The sequence below is a fragment of the Lissotriton vulgaris genome, chromosome 9, assembly GCF_964263255.1.
Source record: "Lissotriton vulgaris chromosome 9, aLisVul1.2, whole genome shotgun sequence".
Lineage (NCBI taxonomy): Eukaryota > Metazoa > Chordata > Amphibia > Caudata > Salamandridae > Lissotriton > Lissotriton vulgaris.
The window spans coordinates 1,023,884,630-1,023,899,039 of NC_141697.1; the positions used below are offsets into that span (position 1 = coordinate 1,023,884,630).

A 14,410-nucleotide genomic window follows, 5' to 3' on the forward strand; every position below is an offset into this window, starting at 1 on the left:
TTCCAATCTTTTAAATTAGATGTTCCTCGGTTAGGGAGTTTGTCTTTTCTCTCGGTAACAATGTCCAGTATATGGACTTTCTGGGCTCAAATCACCCCAAGTAATAGGGTCTCCCAGAGAAGGTGCTGCTTGCAGATAGTAGCTCACCACACTTCCACCCCTAATAGTAAATCAAACAGCTTCAAAAGAGCTCCTAGCCTTCCATTGCCATTTGCCCCTAATAATTCCTGTTATTCCCCTGCCCTGTAGTTGACATTGCCAGGTCCCTTGCAATTTCGGGGGGGAGGGGGGGGGGGGGAAGAATAGGAATTGAGATTTGGGGAATAACATGCTAAAATCAGGCTTACTGTGCCAATTTTGTGTATTTTTCTCCAGTATTCCATTCGTAGACAGTGACTTATTGAAGCACGCTAAAGACTTGATGAAACACCACAAAGCTGCATTAGAAGCGGACGAGCTGAGGTCTGTTGCTCTCAGTTTTAAAACTTACTGTATTACTGTTTTTTACCTGATTTTATTTTCATTTACTGCTCCTTCATACTCTGCTTTCTCGTGTGCTCATAAGTGAGGGGTGGGGTCTGTTTTGGGCTTCCTTTATTTTTCGGGGCTGTGCTTCGGTCTCTCTCTGACACCAGTGGGATTCACATACTCTTCCCTGATTTCCGCCCCGTTCGGTCATGGCTGAGTGCCGATTGTGCGGAGGGCGTGTCGACCGGGTCAGCTGGTCTGGTGCGCACCTGAGGCATTTCCGGGTTGTCTCCATTTAACCCGATGTCCTGGCGGACGCGCGCCGAAGGCGGCCCCGTCTGTACCCGTCCGCGCCTAGCCATCACGCCAGTCATGCTGCCGGTTTCACCAGAGGTATGGTTACCTACTGGGTAGCGGATCTCTTCGCTATTCAGGGAGGCTTGCACCCCTATAGACATCCTCCACATATCGCTCCAGAGGGGCCGTTCTGCTGTCTACACTCTGGTTTTAACTCTTGGGCGTCCCCTGTTCCCCCAAGTCCTGTTCTCAGCAACATCCCCAGTATAAAACTTCTCAGTCTCAACTGCCATTCTTTAGTCGAACACCACGCCAATGTCTACGACCTGTTACAGGATGAAGAGCCGGATGCCCTTTTTCTAACTGAGACATGGTTGTTGGATGGCAATTTGGCAGACCCAGGCCTGGCGCTCCCTCTGAGTTTTAGTATTAAGACACTCAACAGAGGGTCTAGGGGGGGTGGCATTGCCTTTATTGTTAAATCTTCCTGTTCGTGCAACTTTGAGAGGGAGGGGTTCGTCCGGTGCAAAGCTGCTCATTTCAGGATCTCACTTAATGCCAGTTATACCCTGTCAGGCTTATTGATCTATCGCCTGCCTGGACCTTCTAAAGAGTTTAGAACTGCCCTCATTGATGTTGTAGGACCTCTGGCCATGGGAGCGGCTAATTTCAGTATCCTTGGGGATCTGAATCTGCATCTGGATAACCCTCAGGATGCTGACGGGGACAACTTTCTGGACGACCTTGCGGCATGTCCGCTAGTCCAACTAGTGCAAGGCCATACACACTCTGCAGGTCATTTATTGGACCCAGTTTTTACTAATCTTGCCCTCCTGACTGTTCACCCTCCTTCCCATATGTGCTGGTCGGATCATTATCTTATAACAATGGCACTCCCTGGGGTTGTGCCTTTGTGCAGAGTGTCCCAGAAGCGTACACTTAGGCGCCCTTGGCATAAACTTAACATTGCGCAATTCCAAGTCCTTCTTTCCTCATCTCTGTCTAGTTTTCCAGCCGACCCAGATTCTGCTGATAAATTGTTGTCAGACTGGATTTTTGTCCCCTCGACCTCTTATCCCAGCAAAATGGTCTAAAAGCCGCAGCTCCAAATCTATTCCCTGGTACAACTCTACGCTCACTTCCATGCTCAAAGAGTGCAAGGGGTTGGAGTGAGCATGGAGTAGGAATTATGACCCCAACTTAAAGAGGCCCTATCAAATAGAGATCAAGCAATACCATAGGTCAATTCAGTTGGAACGGGCTACTTATTATGCGGAGGAGATTAAGAGCAGTGAGAATCCTTCTAAAAGTATCTTTTCGATACTGAAGGAGCTGAAATCATCTACAGCCCTGACTGCTATGCAGATATCATCTGAGGAGCAATGCAACACTCTAGCCTCTTTTTTTTTTATCGAAAAGGAAAAGAAGATTTATCAATCCTTCCCTCCTGTTGCGTCAGGCTCTGACCCTGTGTCTCGTCCTCCTATTTTATGCACTCTGACCACTCTCCCCGCTATCTCCCAAGAGAAGCTGTCTGTGCTACGCAGCAAAGTCCAATCCAGTTCTCCAACTGATCCTCTTAAGCCAGCCTATTCAATGAAAATTCTATCTGTGCTCATCCCTCCGCTGAGTCATGTGATCAACCTATCCCTCTCCTTGTCTGCCGTTCCGAGCACCTGGAAACATGCGACGGTCGTCCTCTTGTTAAAAAAAAACCTATCTGGACGCCGCCAAACCAGAGAATTTTCGTCCCATCTCCCTCTTGCCCTGGGTCTCTAAGATCTCAGAGGCCCACGTAAATACCATATTGACAGGATACCTGGAGAAAAATAGCATACAAGACCCCTCCCAGAAGGGTTTCCGTCCTCGGCATAGTACAGAATCTGCTCTTATTGCTGTCACCGAGTATCTGAGATGGGCCCTAGATGAGGGTCGTACCTTTGCACGGATTTTGCTTGACCTCAGTGCCGCGTTCGACACGGTCTCCCACCAGATTCTGCTGTGGTATCTGGAGGAGGTGGGCATAGTGGGTTCCGCCCTGGAGTGGCTTGCCTCTTTTCTTGCCAAGAGGTCCTTCCAGGTAGCCACCCCTCCCTTTGTCTCCAGCGTTTATGCCACCAAGCATGGGGTACCACAGGGCTCATCTCTGAGCCCTACCCTCTTTAACCTACATGTTCAACCACTGGCGACGGTAGCAAAGAACAGAGGGCTTACGGTAGTATTGTATGCAGACGATACTCAGTTGGTAGTCACACTCACCGACGACATTACTCGGGACGCCTGTAAGTTCCGGAGCGATCCTGAGGCTGTCGCGGGGTGGATGACTGCCAACTGTCTGCAGCTTAACGCCAGCAAGTCTGAGATACTGCTGGTAGGGAGAGACTCGGGGCTGTGGAGTGAGCTCTGGTGGCCTGCCTCGCTGGGGCTGGCACCTGCCCCTAAACAGGTAGTAAAAAACCTGGGGGTTTGGATTGACAACGCCCTTAGCTTCAGCACCCAAACCAAGAAGGTGTCCGGGACTTGTTTTGGGCTATTGCGGGGGCTCAAATCTCTGTTGGTTTTTTTTGATCCCCCAATCAGGCAGGTTATTGTCAAAACTAGACTATGCCAGTTTCCTGTATTTGGGGGCCAACCAGACCGAAATTGTCAGACTACAAAGGGTTCAGAATGTGGCAGCACTAGCTCTCCTTGGTTTGCCTAGGAGGTGTACCACTTCTAATGCCATCCGTTGCCTCCATTGGCTGCCTGTGGCCAAGCGCATAGAATTCAAGGCCCTCTGCATTACCTTTAAAATCCTGCATTTTTCTTCTCCTGGTATCCTGGCCAATTGGCACACCTTTTATACCACCTTCCCGCCTACTCCGGTCTATGGGACAGTATTTTGTGGCTGTCCCTAGGGTGAGGAAGGTCCGTGCTGGAGGGTGCTCCTTCCATGTGTTGGCCTCGAAACTTTGGAATGCGCTCCCTTCTCCCATCCGCAGTATAAAGACCTATCTGCCTTTTCGTAAAGCTATCAAAACATTCCTCTTCCCTCCGCTGTAAGTTGCCTTCTGGCCACTAGCTGTGCAGTTTTCTGCTTTCAGAGCTGGGATACCCCTTTGCCGGGGCAGCCGTGCGACCTGTAAGCCACTATAACATAGCATAACATACTGTTTGGGAGGTATGTTGTTTCTTTTGCCAGGGGAATGGTGCTGGATGACCTACATGGGCTTGGTGGACTCCTGTTGACAGGTATACACAGCAAAGACTGACTAACCTCACTTCTCTGTTGCAAACAAATGTTGCACAGGGATTGATTTAGTCCTGTTTGGACCTCGATTGAACCTGAAATAGAAGGGGGTTCCCCAGGACTAATAAATGATGTAGGCAGGAACGAGAGGGGAAATTACAAGAGCAAATAGAAAAAATCACCCTGCCAGGAATGATGAGTGGTGGTCCCAGGTGGGATCAGTTTTGATTAGGGGGGAGGAATATCAGGTGAGTACCTAGGTCCATTCGTCCCTTTGGTCCTAGGTACTCACCTGATATTCCTCCCCCATAATCAAAACTGGATCCCACCTGGGACCACCACTCATCATTCTTGGCAGGGTGATTTTTTCTATTTGCTCTGGACCTCGATTGAAGCATACCCTCAAAGCAATGACTCCTGTAGTTCTCTCGATCCCTCATTATGGTCGGTGTAGTATGTCCTTTACTGGTACTGAGAGCGGGTGCCACACTATGACCTGGTAACTCAACATCTGTCTTCTACAGGACCTAGTAAACCGATATGTCATAATAGACCAAATCAGGGTATTGTTGTTTTTCAGTACCAAAGGGGAAAATAGTTTAGGAGTACTCTGACACTGAATGCTGTGGTCAAGTGCCCACTAATCTTGTATGCCATTCTTAGAAAGGTACGGAAAGCTTCTCAAGACACTGTTATAGGAGGTAGAATTGGAGCACGAAAAGACAGTTGGAGGAAAGTGCTAGCCTAGAGAGGCCTTTTATGGCTTCTGGAACTGAAGAAACCTGAGTATGCAGTAGATTGAATACAGCAAAAGTACTACAAGTTCTAAAGTTGGCTGTCTTATCTTTAAGTTCTTGCATGGCGCAAGCCCAAAATTCATCTCCAGCCTTGTCCAAAAGTATACACCTTCCCAAAGCCTGCGTTCAGCACATAAGAACCTCTTAACTATTCCTCCCTACAAACGGAATCAAATAGATGGTTACAGGTTTGAGGTACTGGTGCCCAGAATCTGGAACACTCTTCCATTAGTCGCCAGAACCTGTACTGATTTTCCGAGATTAAGAAGACTTCTCAAGACCTGGCTATTTATCCAAGCATGCATCTGAAAACCAAGCAAATGACCAAACGTATTGGGCTTTGGCAAAATCGTAGGACAGCGCCAAGAAACCAATCTACATACATGCGCTTTACAAGAAATGTTAAACATTACAAAACAACGCGAGCAGGATTTTGGCCTCAAACTTTGGAATGAAACGGGCTACCTTATTTGACAAAGGAAATGCCAAACATGATGCTAAAGGAGAAAAATCAACTTGACACCGAGGGAGAAACAAGCATTGGAAATGCAATAGGTCTCGCATTAGGAAAGTTTGAGCTATTGGTATTGTAAATGACACTTTTTTTATTTATGTGTTGGTTTTGAAAGTAGCAAAATTAATAGCTTTGTCAGTTACAATGTCAATAGTTTTAATTTTTGCAAATGTGACACCTATAGCATTTGTAATGCAATGTGTGTTGTATTTAAGTGACTTAGATGTCTTGATATTACAAATAACAATGGCTTTTAATTTTGTAAATAATTAATACTTAAATAAAAGTAATTGTAATTTATAATGGCCATAGCTTAAACGTTTGTAAATAACTTTTGTGAAGATTATGTTCAGTGTATTTTATTGTGACGAAAATCCAAGAACATTGCATTTGCACCTACACACACACAGAGCCACACACATATAGATGTGGTGGTGGTGGATCTGGGGGATATGGTGGTGGTGGATGTGGTGGATGTGGTGGATGTGGTGGTGGTGGTGGTGGTGGTGGTGATGGTGGGTGTGGTGGTGGTGGTGGTGGATGTGGGGGTGGATGTGGTGGTGGATGTGGTGGAGGTGGTGGATGTGGTGGTGATGTGGTGAAAGTGGTGGTGGATGCGGTGGTGGAAGTGATGGTGGTGGGTGTGGTGGATGTGGTGGTGGTGGTGGATGCGGTGGTGATGTGGTGGATGTGGTGGTGGATGTGGTGGTGGATGTGGTGGCGGATGCGGTGGTGGAGGTGGATGTGGTGGTGGTGGATGAGGTGGCGGATGTGCTGGCGGATGTGCTGGTGGTGGATGCGGTGTTGGATGTGGTGGTGGTGGATGTGGTGGTGGTGGATGTGGTGGTGGATGTGGTGGTGGTGGATGTAGTGGTGGATGTGATGGTGGATGTGGTTGTGATGGTGGATGCGGTGGTGGTGGTGGAAGTGATGGTGGTGGGTGTGGTGGATGTAGTGGTGGTGGATGTGGTGGTGGATGTGGTGGTGGTGGATGCGGTGGTGGATGTGGTGGTGGTGGATGCGGTGGAAGTGGTGGATGCGGTGGATGTGATGGTGGGTGTGGTGGTGATGGTGGATGTGGTGGTGGATGTGGTGGTGGATGTAGTGGTGGTGGATGTAGTGGTGGTGCGTGTGGTGGTGGTGCATGTGGTGGTGGTGGATGCGGTGGTGGATGCGGTGGTGGTGGTGGGTGTGGTGGTGGTGCATGTGGTGGTGGTGGATGCGGTGGTGGTGGATGTGGTGCTGGATGTGGTGGTGGTGGATGTGGTGGTGGTGGATGTGGTGGATGTGGCGGTGGATGTCATGGTGGATGTGGAGGTGATGGTGGATGTGATGGTGGATGTGGTGGTGGTGGGGGTGGTGGATGTGATGGTGGATGTGGTGGTGATGGTGGATGTGGTGGTGGTGATGTGGTGGATGTGGTGGTTGTGGATGTGGTGAAAGTGGTGGTGGATGTGGTGGTGGTGGATGCGGTGTTGGATGAGGTGGTGGATGCGGTGGTGGTGGATGTGGTGGTGGTGGATGTGGAGGAAGTGGTGGATGTGCTGGTGGATGTGGTGGTGGTGGATGCGGTGGATGTGGTGGTGGTGGTGGGTGTGGTGGTGGATGTCATGGTGGATGTGATGATGGATGTGGTGGTGGTGGGGGTGGTGGATGTGGTGGTGGATGTGGTGGTTGCGGATTTGGTGAAAGTGGTGGTGGATGTGGTGGTGGATGTGGTGGTGGATGTGGTGGTGGATGCGGTGGTGGATGCGGTGGTGGATGAGGTGGTGGATGTGGTGGTGGATGAGGTGGTGGATGTGGTGGTGGATGTGGTGGTGGTGGATGCGGTGGTGGTGGATGCGGTGGTGGTGGATGCGGTGGTGGTGGATGCGGTGGTGGTGGATGCGGTGGTGGTGGATGTGGAGGAAGTGGTGGATGTGGTGGTGGATGTGGTGGTGGTGGTGGTGGATGTGGTGGTGGTGGTGGGTGTGGTGGTGGTGGTGGATGTGGTGGTGGTGGTGATGGTGGATGTGGTGGTGGATGTGGTGTTGATGGTGGTGGTTGAGGGGGTGGATGTGGTGGTGGATGTGGTGGTTGTGGATGTGGTGAAAGTGGTGGTAGATGTGGTGGATGTGGTTGTGGTGGTGGTGGTGGATGCGGTGGTGGTGGATGCGGTGGTGGTGGTGGATGCGGTGGTAGATGTGGTGGTGGTGGATGAGGTGGTGGTGGAAGTGGTGGATGTGGTGGTGGTGGATGTGGTGGTGGTGGATGTGGTGGTGGTGGATGTGGTGGTGGGTATGGTGGTGGATGTGGTGGTGGATGCGGTGGTGGAGGTGGATGTGGTGGAGGTGGATGTGGTGGTGGTGGATGTGGTGGTGGATATGGTGGTGGATGTGGTGGTGGTGGATGCGGTGGTGGTGGATGCGGTGGTGGATGAGGTGGTGGATGAGGTGGTGGGTGTAGAGAGGGTGGTGTAGAGAGGGGGAGTAGAGAGGGGGTGTAGAGAGAGAGGGTGTAGAGAGAGAGGGGTGTAGAGAGAGAGAGAGGGGTGTAGAGAGAGAGAGAGGGGTGTAGAGAGAGAGAGAGGGGTGTAGAGAGAGAGAGGGGGGTGTAGAGAGAGAGAGGGGTGTATAGAGGGGGGTGTAGAGAGAGAGGGGTGTAGAGAGAGGGGTGTAGAGAGAGGGGTGTAGAGAGGGGTGTAGAGAGGGGTGTAGAGAGAGAGGGGTGTAGAGAGAGAGGGGGGTGTAGAGAGGGGGGGGTGTAGAGAGGGGGGTGTAGAGAGAGGGGTGTGTAGAGAGAGGGGTGTAGAGAGAGGTGTAGAGAGAGAGGGGTGTAGATAGGAGGGGTGTAGAGAGAGAGAGGGGTGTAGAGAGAGTTTGTTTATCCTACTCTCAGCTCCTGTTCCTTCTGTTATTGAAATACAACAATCCATTACTCAGTGAAATGATTTATTTTTCAGACCGACCGTTTGCATGAAGTGTTTTAATGACTCTAAATGTCCGGTGTATGATAAACGATTTCACACAAGTGTCTGCGTTTTCTACATTGTGCTAATAAGTACTCAATTTGTAAAACAATATAGTCACATCTCGAATCTGCTACCATTAGATTAATAAAAGCAAAAAAAAATTATATTTTTGTTGAACGATTACAATATTGTTTTGCTTAGACAACTCAGCGTTGTCTAGTCTAAGAAATGCGGTCACGGCGGAGTTGGGAGCAGGGAGTATGAACAAAACAAAAGGTCCTGGGGCACATAGAGACCTTGCATCGTGGCCTAGATTTGCTCCGGAGGCGGAAATAGAAACCCAAGGTCTACTCAGCACAAAGTGGAGCCGGTGAGACAGAACTCACAGGCAGGAAAAATCAAAGGGCATTCATCTCGGAGGAACAGTACAGAGGGGTTGGGGCCTGAGAGTCGTGTTTGCCTCCATGTGCATCACGGGGGCAAGAAGGAGTATTGTATTTTATACAGAAATCACTACTGCAGTTTCGTCTTGCAGCATGCTAATTATTAATGAACTTCGGAAAGATGAAAGGCTGAGTTGGCCCAACAGAGGAGCACACTGGTATCAAGACGAGGCGTTTCCATGAATCTCTCTAATTTACACGTCAGCTGACGACTAGGTAGAGAAGTTGAAAGGCTGGCGAACATTTAGAGCAAACACGTATGAGTGTCTTTGGCTCAGCCTTCCAACCACAACAAGATAGGAAGACATCCAGCAGAAAGGTGGGTGCCTTGAAGATACATGCGTATGTAAATCCCACATCGTGACTGTATAAGTGTATCCGGTATATCTGACCTTGAAGGTGATCAAAAGTGATGGGTGCCGAGAGCCAAGAAAAAACCAAGAAAACCGTGGTTAAAGAAAAAAATGACGTAGTGGTGCCATAAAGGGGAATCATGCAAATGGAAATCAAGAGCCTTAACAGAGATGACAGTAATTGAAAACAAACGCGGATAGAATGAAACGATGGATGCCATCAGTCATGTAAAATATGCCCTCGGAGAGAAAGTGGCTTCATGCCGTAAAAAATAAATTAGCTGACTTGCGTGCATATCAAGATAGTGAATATCAAGTGAGCGTGATCTAGTGATTGAGCATACGTTGGAAGGTGAAAATAGTGTCCACAATTGCAGTGTACTCACTTGCAGAAAACACGTAGCTTATTACCGAGTTCACCAGATTTCCGAACGGAGACGGAAAATGCCTTCATTTAGATGAAGTGTCATTGTCAATGAAAGAGGAGAAATCACTACTGCAGTTTCGTCTTGCAGCATGCTAATTATTAATGAACTTCGGAAAGATGAAAGGCTGAGTTGGCCCCACAGAGGAGCAAACTTGGAGCAAGACGAGGTGTTTCCATGAATCTCTCTAATTTACACGTCAGCTGACAACTAGGTAGAAAAGTTGAAAGGCTGGCGAACATTCAGAGCAAACACGCATGAGTGTCTCCGGCCCAGCCCTTCCAACCACAACAAGATAGGAAGACATCCAGCAGAAAGGTGGGTGCCTTGAAGATACATGCGTATGTAAATCCCACATCGTGACTGTATAAGTGTATCCGGTATATCTGACCTTGAAGGTGATCAAAAGCAATGGGTGCCGAGAGCCAAGAAAAAAACAAGAAAACCGTGGTTAAAGAAACAAGCATCGAAACGAAGGAAGAACAAGACAATCAACACAGACAGGCAAACTTAGCAGCTGTCTTTGAAAGCAGTGAAGCAAGTCTAGATTTACAGGCTGTTTTTTTTTAAATGATTTTAGAAACGAGCAAAAAAGATGGCTAGCCAATTTAATTGGCAAAATAATACATGAGCTGCATAAATATTTGAAGTCTGCCTATATGGTAATGAGTGTATAACAGCACTCCCCTTCCGAGACCAAAGGCGAAAACAAAGTGGTGTCAAACAGACTAAATTGGGGTGCAGACCGAGATGAAAGTCAGGAGTGGCGCGACCGGAGGTAAACAAGCAAGACGGAGGGAAGGCAGAGAAGGGGAGGGGGCGGAGAAATGCGACACGGCGGGCAGGGGAGGGGGCGGAGCGGGGAGAGGGTGTGAAAGCAGCAGGGGCCTGGAGTGCGGCTGAGGGAACAGACGGCGATTTGGTGATGTGCACGCGCATTTTAGGTCAATGCGCTTGCGCATTGACCTAAAAGCCACGGGCACAGCACCAAATCGCCAGTCAGTTAAAGTCTGTTTAAAGCCCTATAGTCTCGTGACCTCAATGCGCATGCGCATTGATAGGTCACGAGACCTAAAAAGAACCTTTTTTCAATGTTTCACAGATGTCCTGTATTTGAACAAGATCACCTACCAATGCGTGCACCTATTCTGAATAATCTTTCCTTGACAGGAGGAGCCACACTGGGTAAAGTCCTTGTCAGAGCTGAAAAAGATCTTGAAAGAATTTTGCCAGAAGAAAGCCTAGCATTAAGTTCAGAATCCACAGGTAATCCCAGGTGTTAAAGGGAAGAGAAAATGACAATCTCACTTGTGAGTAGCTTGATGAACAAAAGCAAAAATGTGATTTAGCACCTGTAAATAGTCAATCATGCCTTGTCAGAAATATCTGCTTGAGATTCCGAAGCCTCAGGAAGAGTGTGGTGTGCTATTAATAGCTGATGCGAAGCTATTCACAAAGATATTGGCTAGAAATGTGAATATTTGAATTGTCTTATGCCTCTGGTGAGACACTCGGCTCAAATAGCATTTATCCAGAAACCAAATGTTTACAGTTATACAAATAAGGTTCTACTCTTAATCAGTGTGGTGAAGAGTGCTGGGAGGGAAGAGAATGTGCTGTCTTTAGATGTTGTTGAGTAGGTGGACTGGACCCAGTTCACAACCACAACTCATGCTAGAGTCGTTGGGCCCAGATTCCTATAATGATATTCTTGGCTATACCAACCCATTAGCTAAGGTTAGGGTTAATGGAATTAACACCTCTAAGATGCAAATAGAAAGAGGCTCAAGAGATAGCTGCTCCGGTTAATCTCTCTCTACCTTGAGCCACTGCATAGCAAATAAGACATGCCAATACCATCTGGGTGCCAAGTGGGAAGCAAACGCACATCATGTGTGATGGAAACGAACGCCTGCCACGACACTTATGTGCGTGACAACCCTCACTAACTCCCTGCATAGACCCACACGCTGTAGTTCCCCTCCACAGGTGATGACGCAGGTGTGCCTGAAACACACCCTTGCACTTTCGAACAGGCCCAAGGGTACTCCCCTTTATAACTGATGTATGTTGTTCAATCCTGGGAGTATGATATTTAAGTTGGGGAATCAAGTAAGATTTTGTTGCGTTTGCTATGTTGCAGTGATGTTTTCTTTCATGTGGAAAAATCTATATATTTTTTGCAATTTTTTTTAAAGTTGGGAAGCAACACTCGCAGATGCAGACTCATTTGCCCTTCCTGAGTTATAGCTCTTTCTTGACATTCCAGGCTATTTAATGAATATAAGGACGTATGAAACTCTGAATTAAACAATCCCATAACACACATTCATGTTTCTTGAGTAACAAGCCCTTCTTGGCACACCATTCCAGAGTGGATGGATCTCCACTGACAAAATGGTGATCCTTCAAAGGCAGTTATTTATTTTGCATGCCAGACCCTTAATGCTTATTATGCCTTGGGCATCGTACAGCACATACAATACATTTGGTGCTGCATCCATAGGTCCGAGACAAGGCTACTATAAACTTGATGCCACATGAAGATCTTTTAAAGAATCTTGGATGATCGGCAGCTCATCGTCGACTCTGTAAAATCTATAGTGCAAAAAGACCAAAAAAGATTCTTGGATGAAGGAGCTAGACCTTACCCTATCTGAGCATCAATCAGGAGTTGGTATGCACATTGTTAGCAAAGGCGTTGTTTAGATGCAGGGCATAGAGCGAAGCCATTAAATTCTACTATGTTGGCACTAATCACCAGCATGGCTCCATAAAGTCAGTTCCTCTCACCAAGAAGCATATTGGAGAAACTGTGGTAAAATGGTTACGATCACCCGCATGTTTTGAAAATGAGACGCCCTGAAAATATCTGGGCTCTTGATTAAATAATTCGACTTAAAGCAGTTGAGGTTCCTGCTGAGCCAGACAATATTCTAGGATGGATGCAAGGGTTATGGAGGGAACCACCTAAGGAACCGGTACGCATGTGATTTTCCTATTACTAGCGGCCTGATATGTAATTATGCATCCACACCTACACTTCTTCACAACAGACTCACTCTGCCAAAAAAACAATTCAAACCCTGTAAATCTTCAAATCTGATCATCAGCGGCATTTTGCATTCTGGGCATTGGCTGTGTTCTGCATCTCCGGCATCAGCCGCTGATGATACTTGAAAGTGGTGGGGGGATAATTCTTGCCGTAAGTTTTAACTTTTTTCCCCCTCAAAATTTGCCTAGAGTTCCCCATATGTTTAAAAATTACATTCACTGGGCCAATAGCAATAATTTGTAATCCAAGAATTACATACAATATTCCAGATCCAGAATGTTACCGTTGAAACTACCGGTATACCATTGGTGGCCCACATGTCAAACTTTACCTCCAGCATTTCAGACCCAGCATTTTATCACGGTTTGCTCTCCCCAACCCGCTCCGAACCTAGTATTCCAAGACTGCCGTCTCTGAGGCAAAAAATTACCTTTAGTATTCAAGGACCAGGATTTTGCCTTGAGTTGCGGAATTACCTCCAATGTCCCAACCCAACACTTGCACACCTGCTTACACTGGGCCTAGTGCAACTGCTGCGCCATTGATAACTATTCCTCTAACTAACTTCCACTCACTCCCACAGACCCCAGTCACCCTCTCCTAACCCTAACATACTCGCACCCCCTCACTTACTCCTTCACTCACACTTTTACTTAGTCGTACACTCTCACTCACTTTCACTCTCATATACACATACACTCTAAATCTCTTTCTCGTTCAATCACGTACATGCACACACATGCTCAGAGAAACGTTTTGTTTTACTTACCTTGCTTGCTTCACTTAACTTGGAGGCTCCCTGGCAGCAGCAGCGCAGGAATCTGGTGCTGAATATTGGAGCCAGGAAGTCCTAATTCCCAACAAGGAGCCAGCCAGAGCAACCGCGTGAGATTTGAAAAGGGGAAGATTCACTTCAATCCCTCTCCCAGCTACTTGATAAGACTGGAAGCACAGCCCTACAAGAAGCTGGGACAGTAGTGGGAATCATTCCCCTGCTGCCCGTTGTGGCTTCACATTGCCTTAGGGATGCACTGATGTGCACCCTGTAAGCCACATTTTAATAGCTGTGCTGCTTGAGGCATGTGCAGTATGTCTTCTAAATAAAATTGATTGTACCTGCGTGATGGGATCGTAGATAAAATCCAGACATCCACCAACAGTGTTGTGTTTTTTTTACAGCACTAAGATGCCGGATTGTGGCTTAAACCCCTCAGCTCCCCCTCCCCTCCTCCTGACATCAGGAGCCTGGAGAAGAGGCCAAGGGGGTTGACGTGCACTGGCAATATTCAAGAAAACACTTATCTCAAGTGTTATGTTCAGTTAAATAATTAGCAGATGTGGCACCTAACAGGGGGCAGGGATGTGACCTGGTGCCCCTGATAAGCCGAAGCCGCATCTGAACTGGGGCAATACTCGTGTCTCCTTTGTTCTGTTCTTTGAAATGTAGTGTCCTCCTGAGCCTGTAATGTGAAAAAGCACTAGATGGAGTGCATAGGAATGAAGGGTAACAAATGTGTACATCGTTGGATTAATAACCTAAAACAATTTATTGAAAACTGAATACATAAGTTGAAAATGCAATGATTTTGTTTCCTTTCTTGTTAGTTTCAGAAGATATAAAAATGTTGGTATCCAATAAAGACCTTTTCTGGATAGTTAAGCTCAAGTGTCCAAAGAAAAGCTTGTGATTCTCATAAAAGATGCACAATATGTCTGGAAACACCCAGTTTTGATGTCAGCTTTCTCTAATGGCCACACACTGTTGAGGACTTGAGAACAACCAGCATTGTCAAAAACCAATGACTTTGCAAGAGCTATTTTAGCCATGTTGTACACCAGCGTTGCTGCTGTTCAGCATGGCTCAAAGTAAATGGTGTAG

The 14,410-nt window shown here is 47.5% G+C and overlaps 1 protein-coding gene and 1 long non-coding RNA gene across 3 annotated transcripts in view; one reads left to right on the forward strand and one right to left on the reverse strand.

Moving 5' to 3' along the window:
- SHISA5 (shisa family member 5) overlaps nucleotides 1-14,410 on the forward strand; it is a 299,801-nt gene that overhangs the window by 130,408 nt on the left and 154,983 nt on the right. Inside the window, exon 3 of one of the 2 annotated variants that reach the window (XM_086938924.1) lies at nucleotides 376-462. The exons of the other annotated variant lie outside the window; for it this stretch is intronic. Coding sequence (XP_086795050.1) covers nucleotides 376-462 — 87 coding nt within the window. The remainder of the gene's footprint in view (nucleotides 1-375; nucleotides 463-14,410) is intronic. 2 annotated transcript variants of the gene reach the window in all.
- LOC147692731 (uncharacterized) overlaps nucleotides 1-14,410 on the reverse strand; it is a 28,969-nt gene that overhangs the window by 1,527 nt on the left and 13,032 nt on the right. The gene's annotated exons all lie outside the window — the stretch shown is intronic.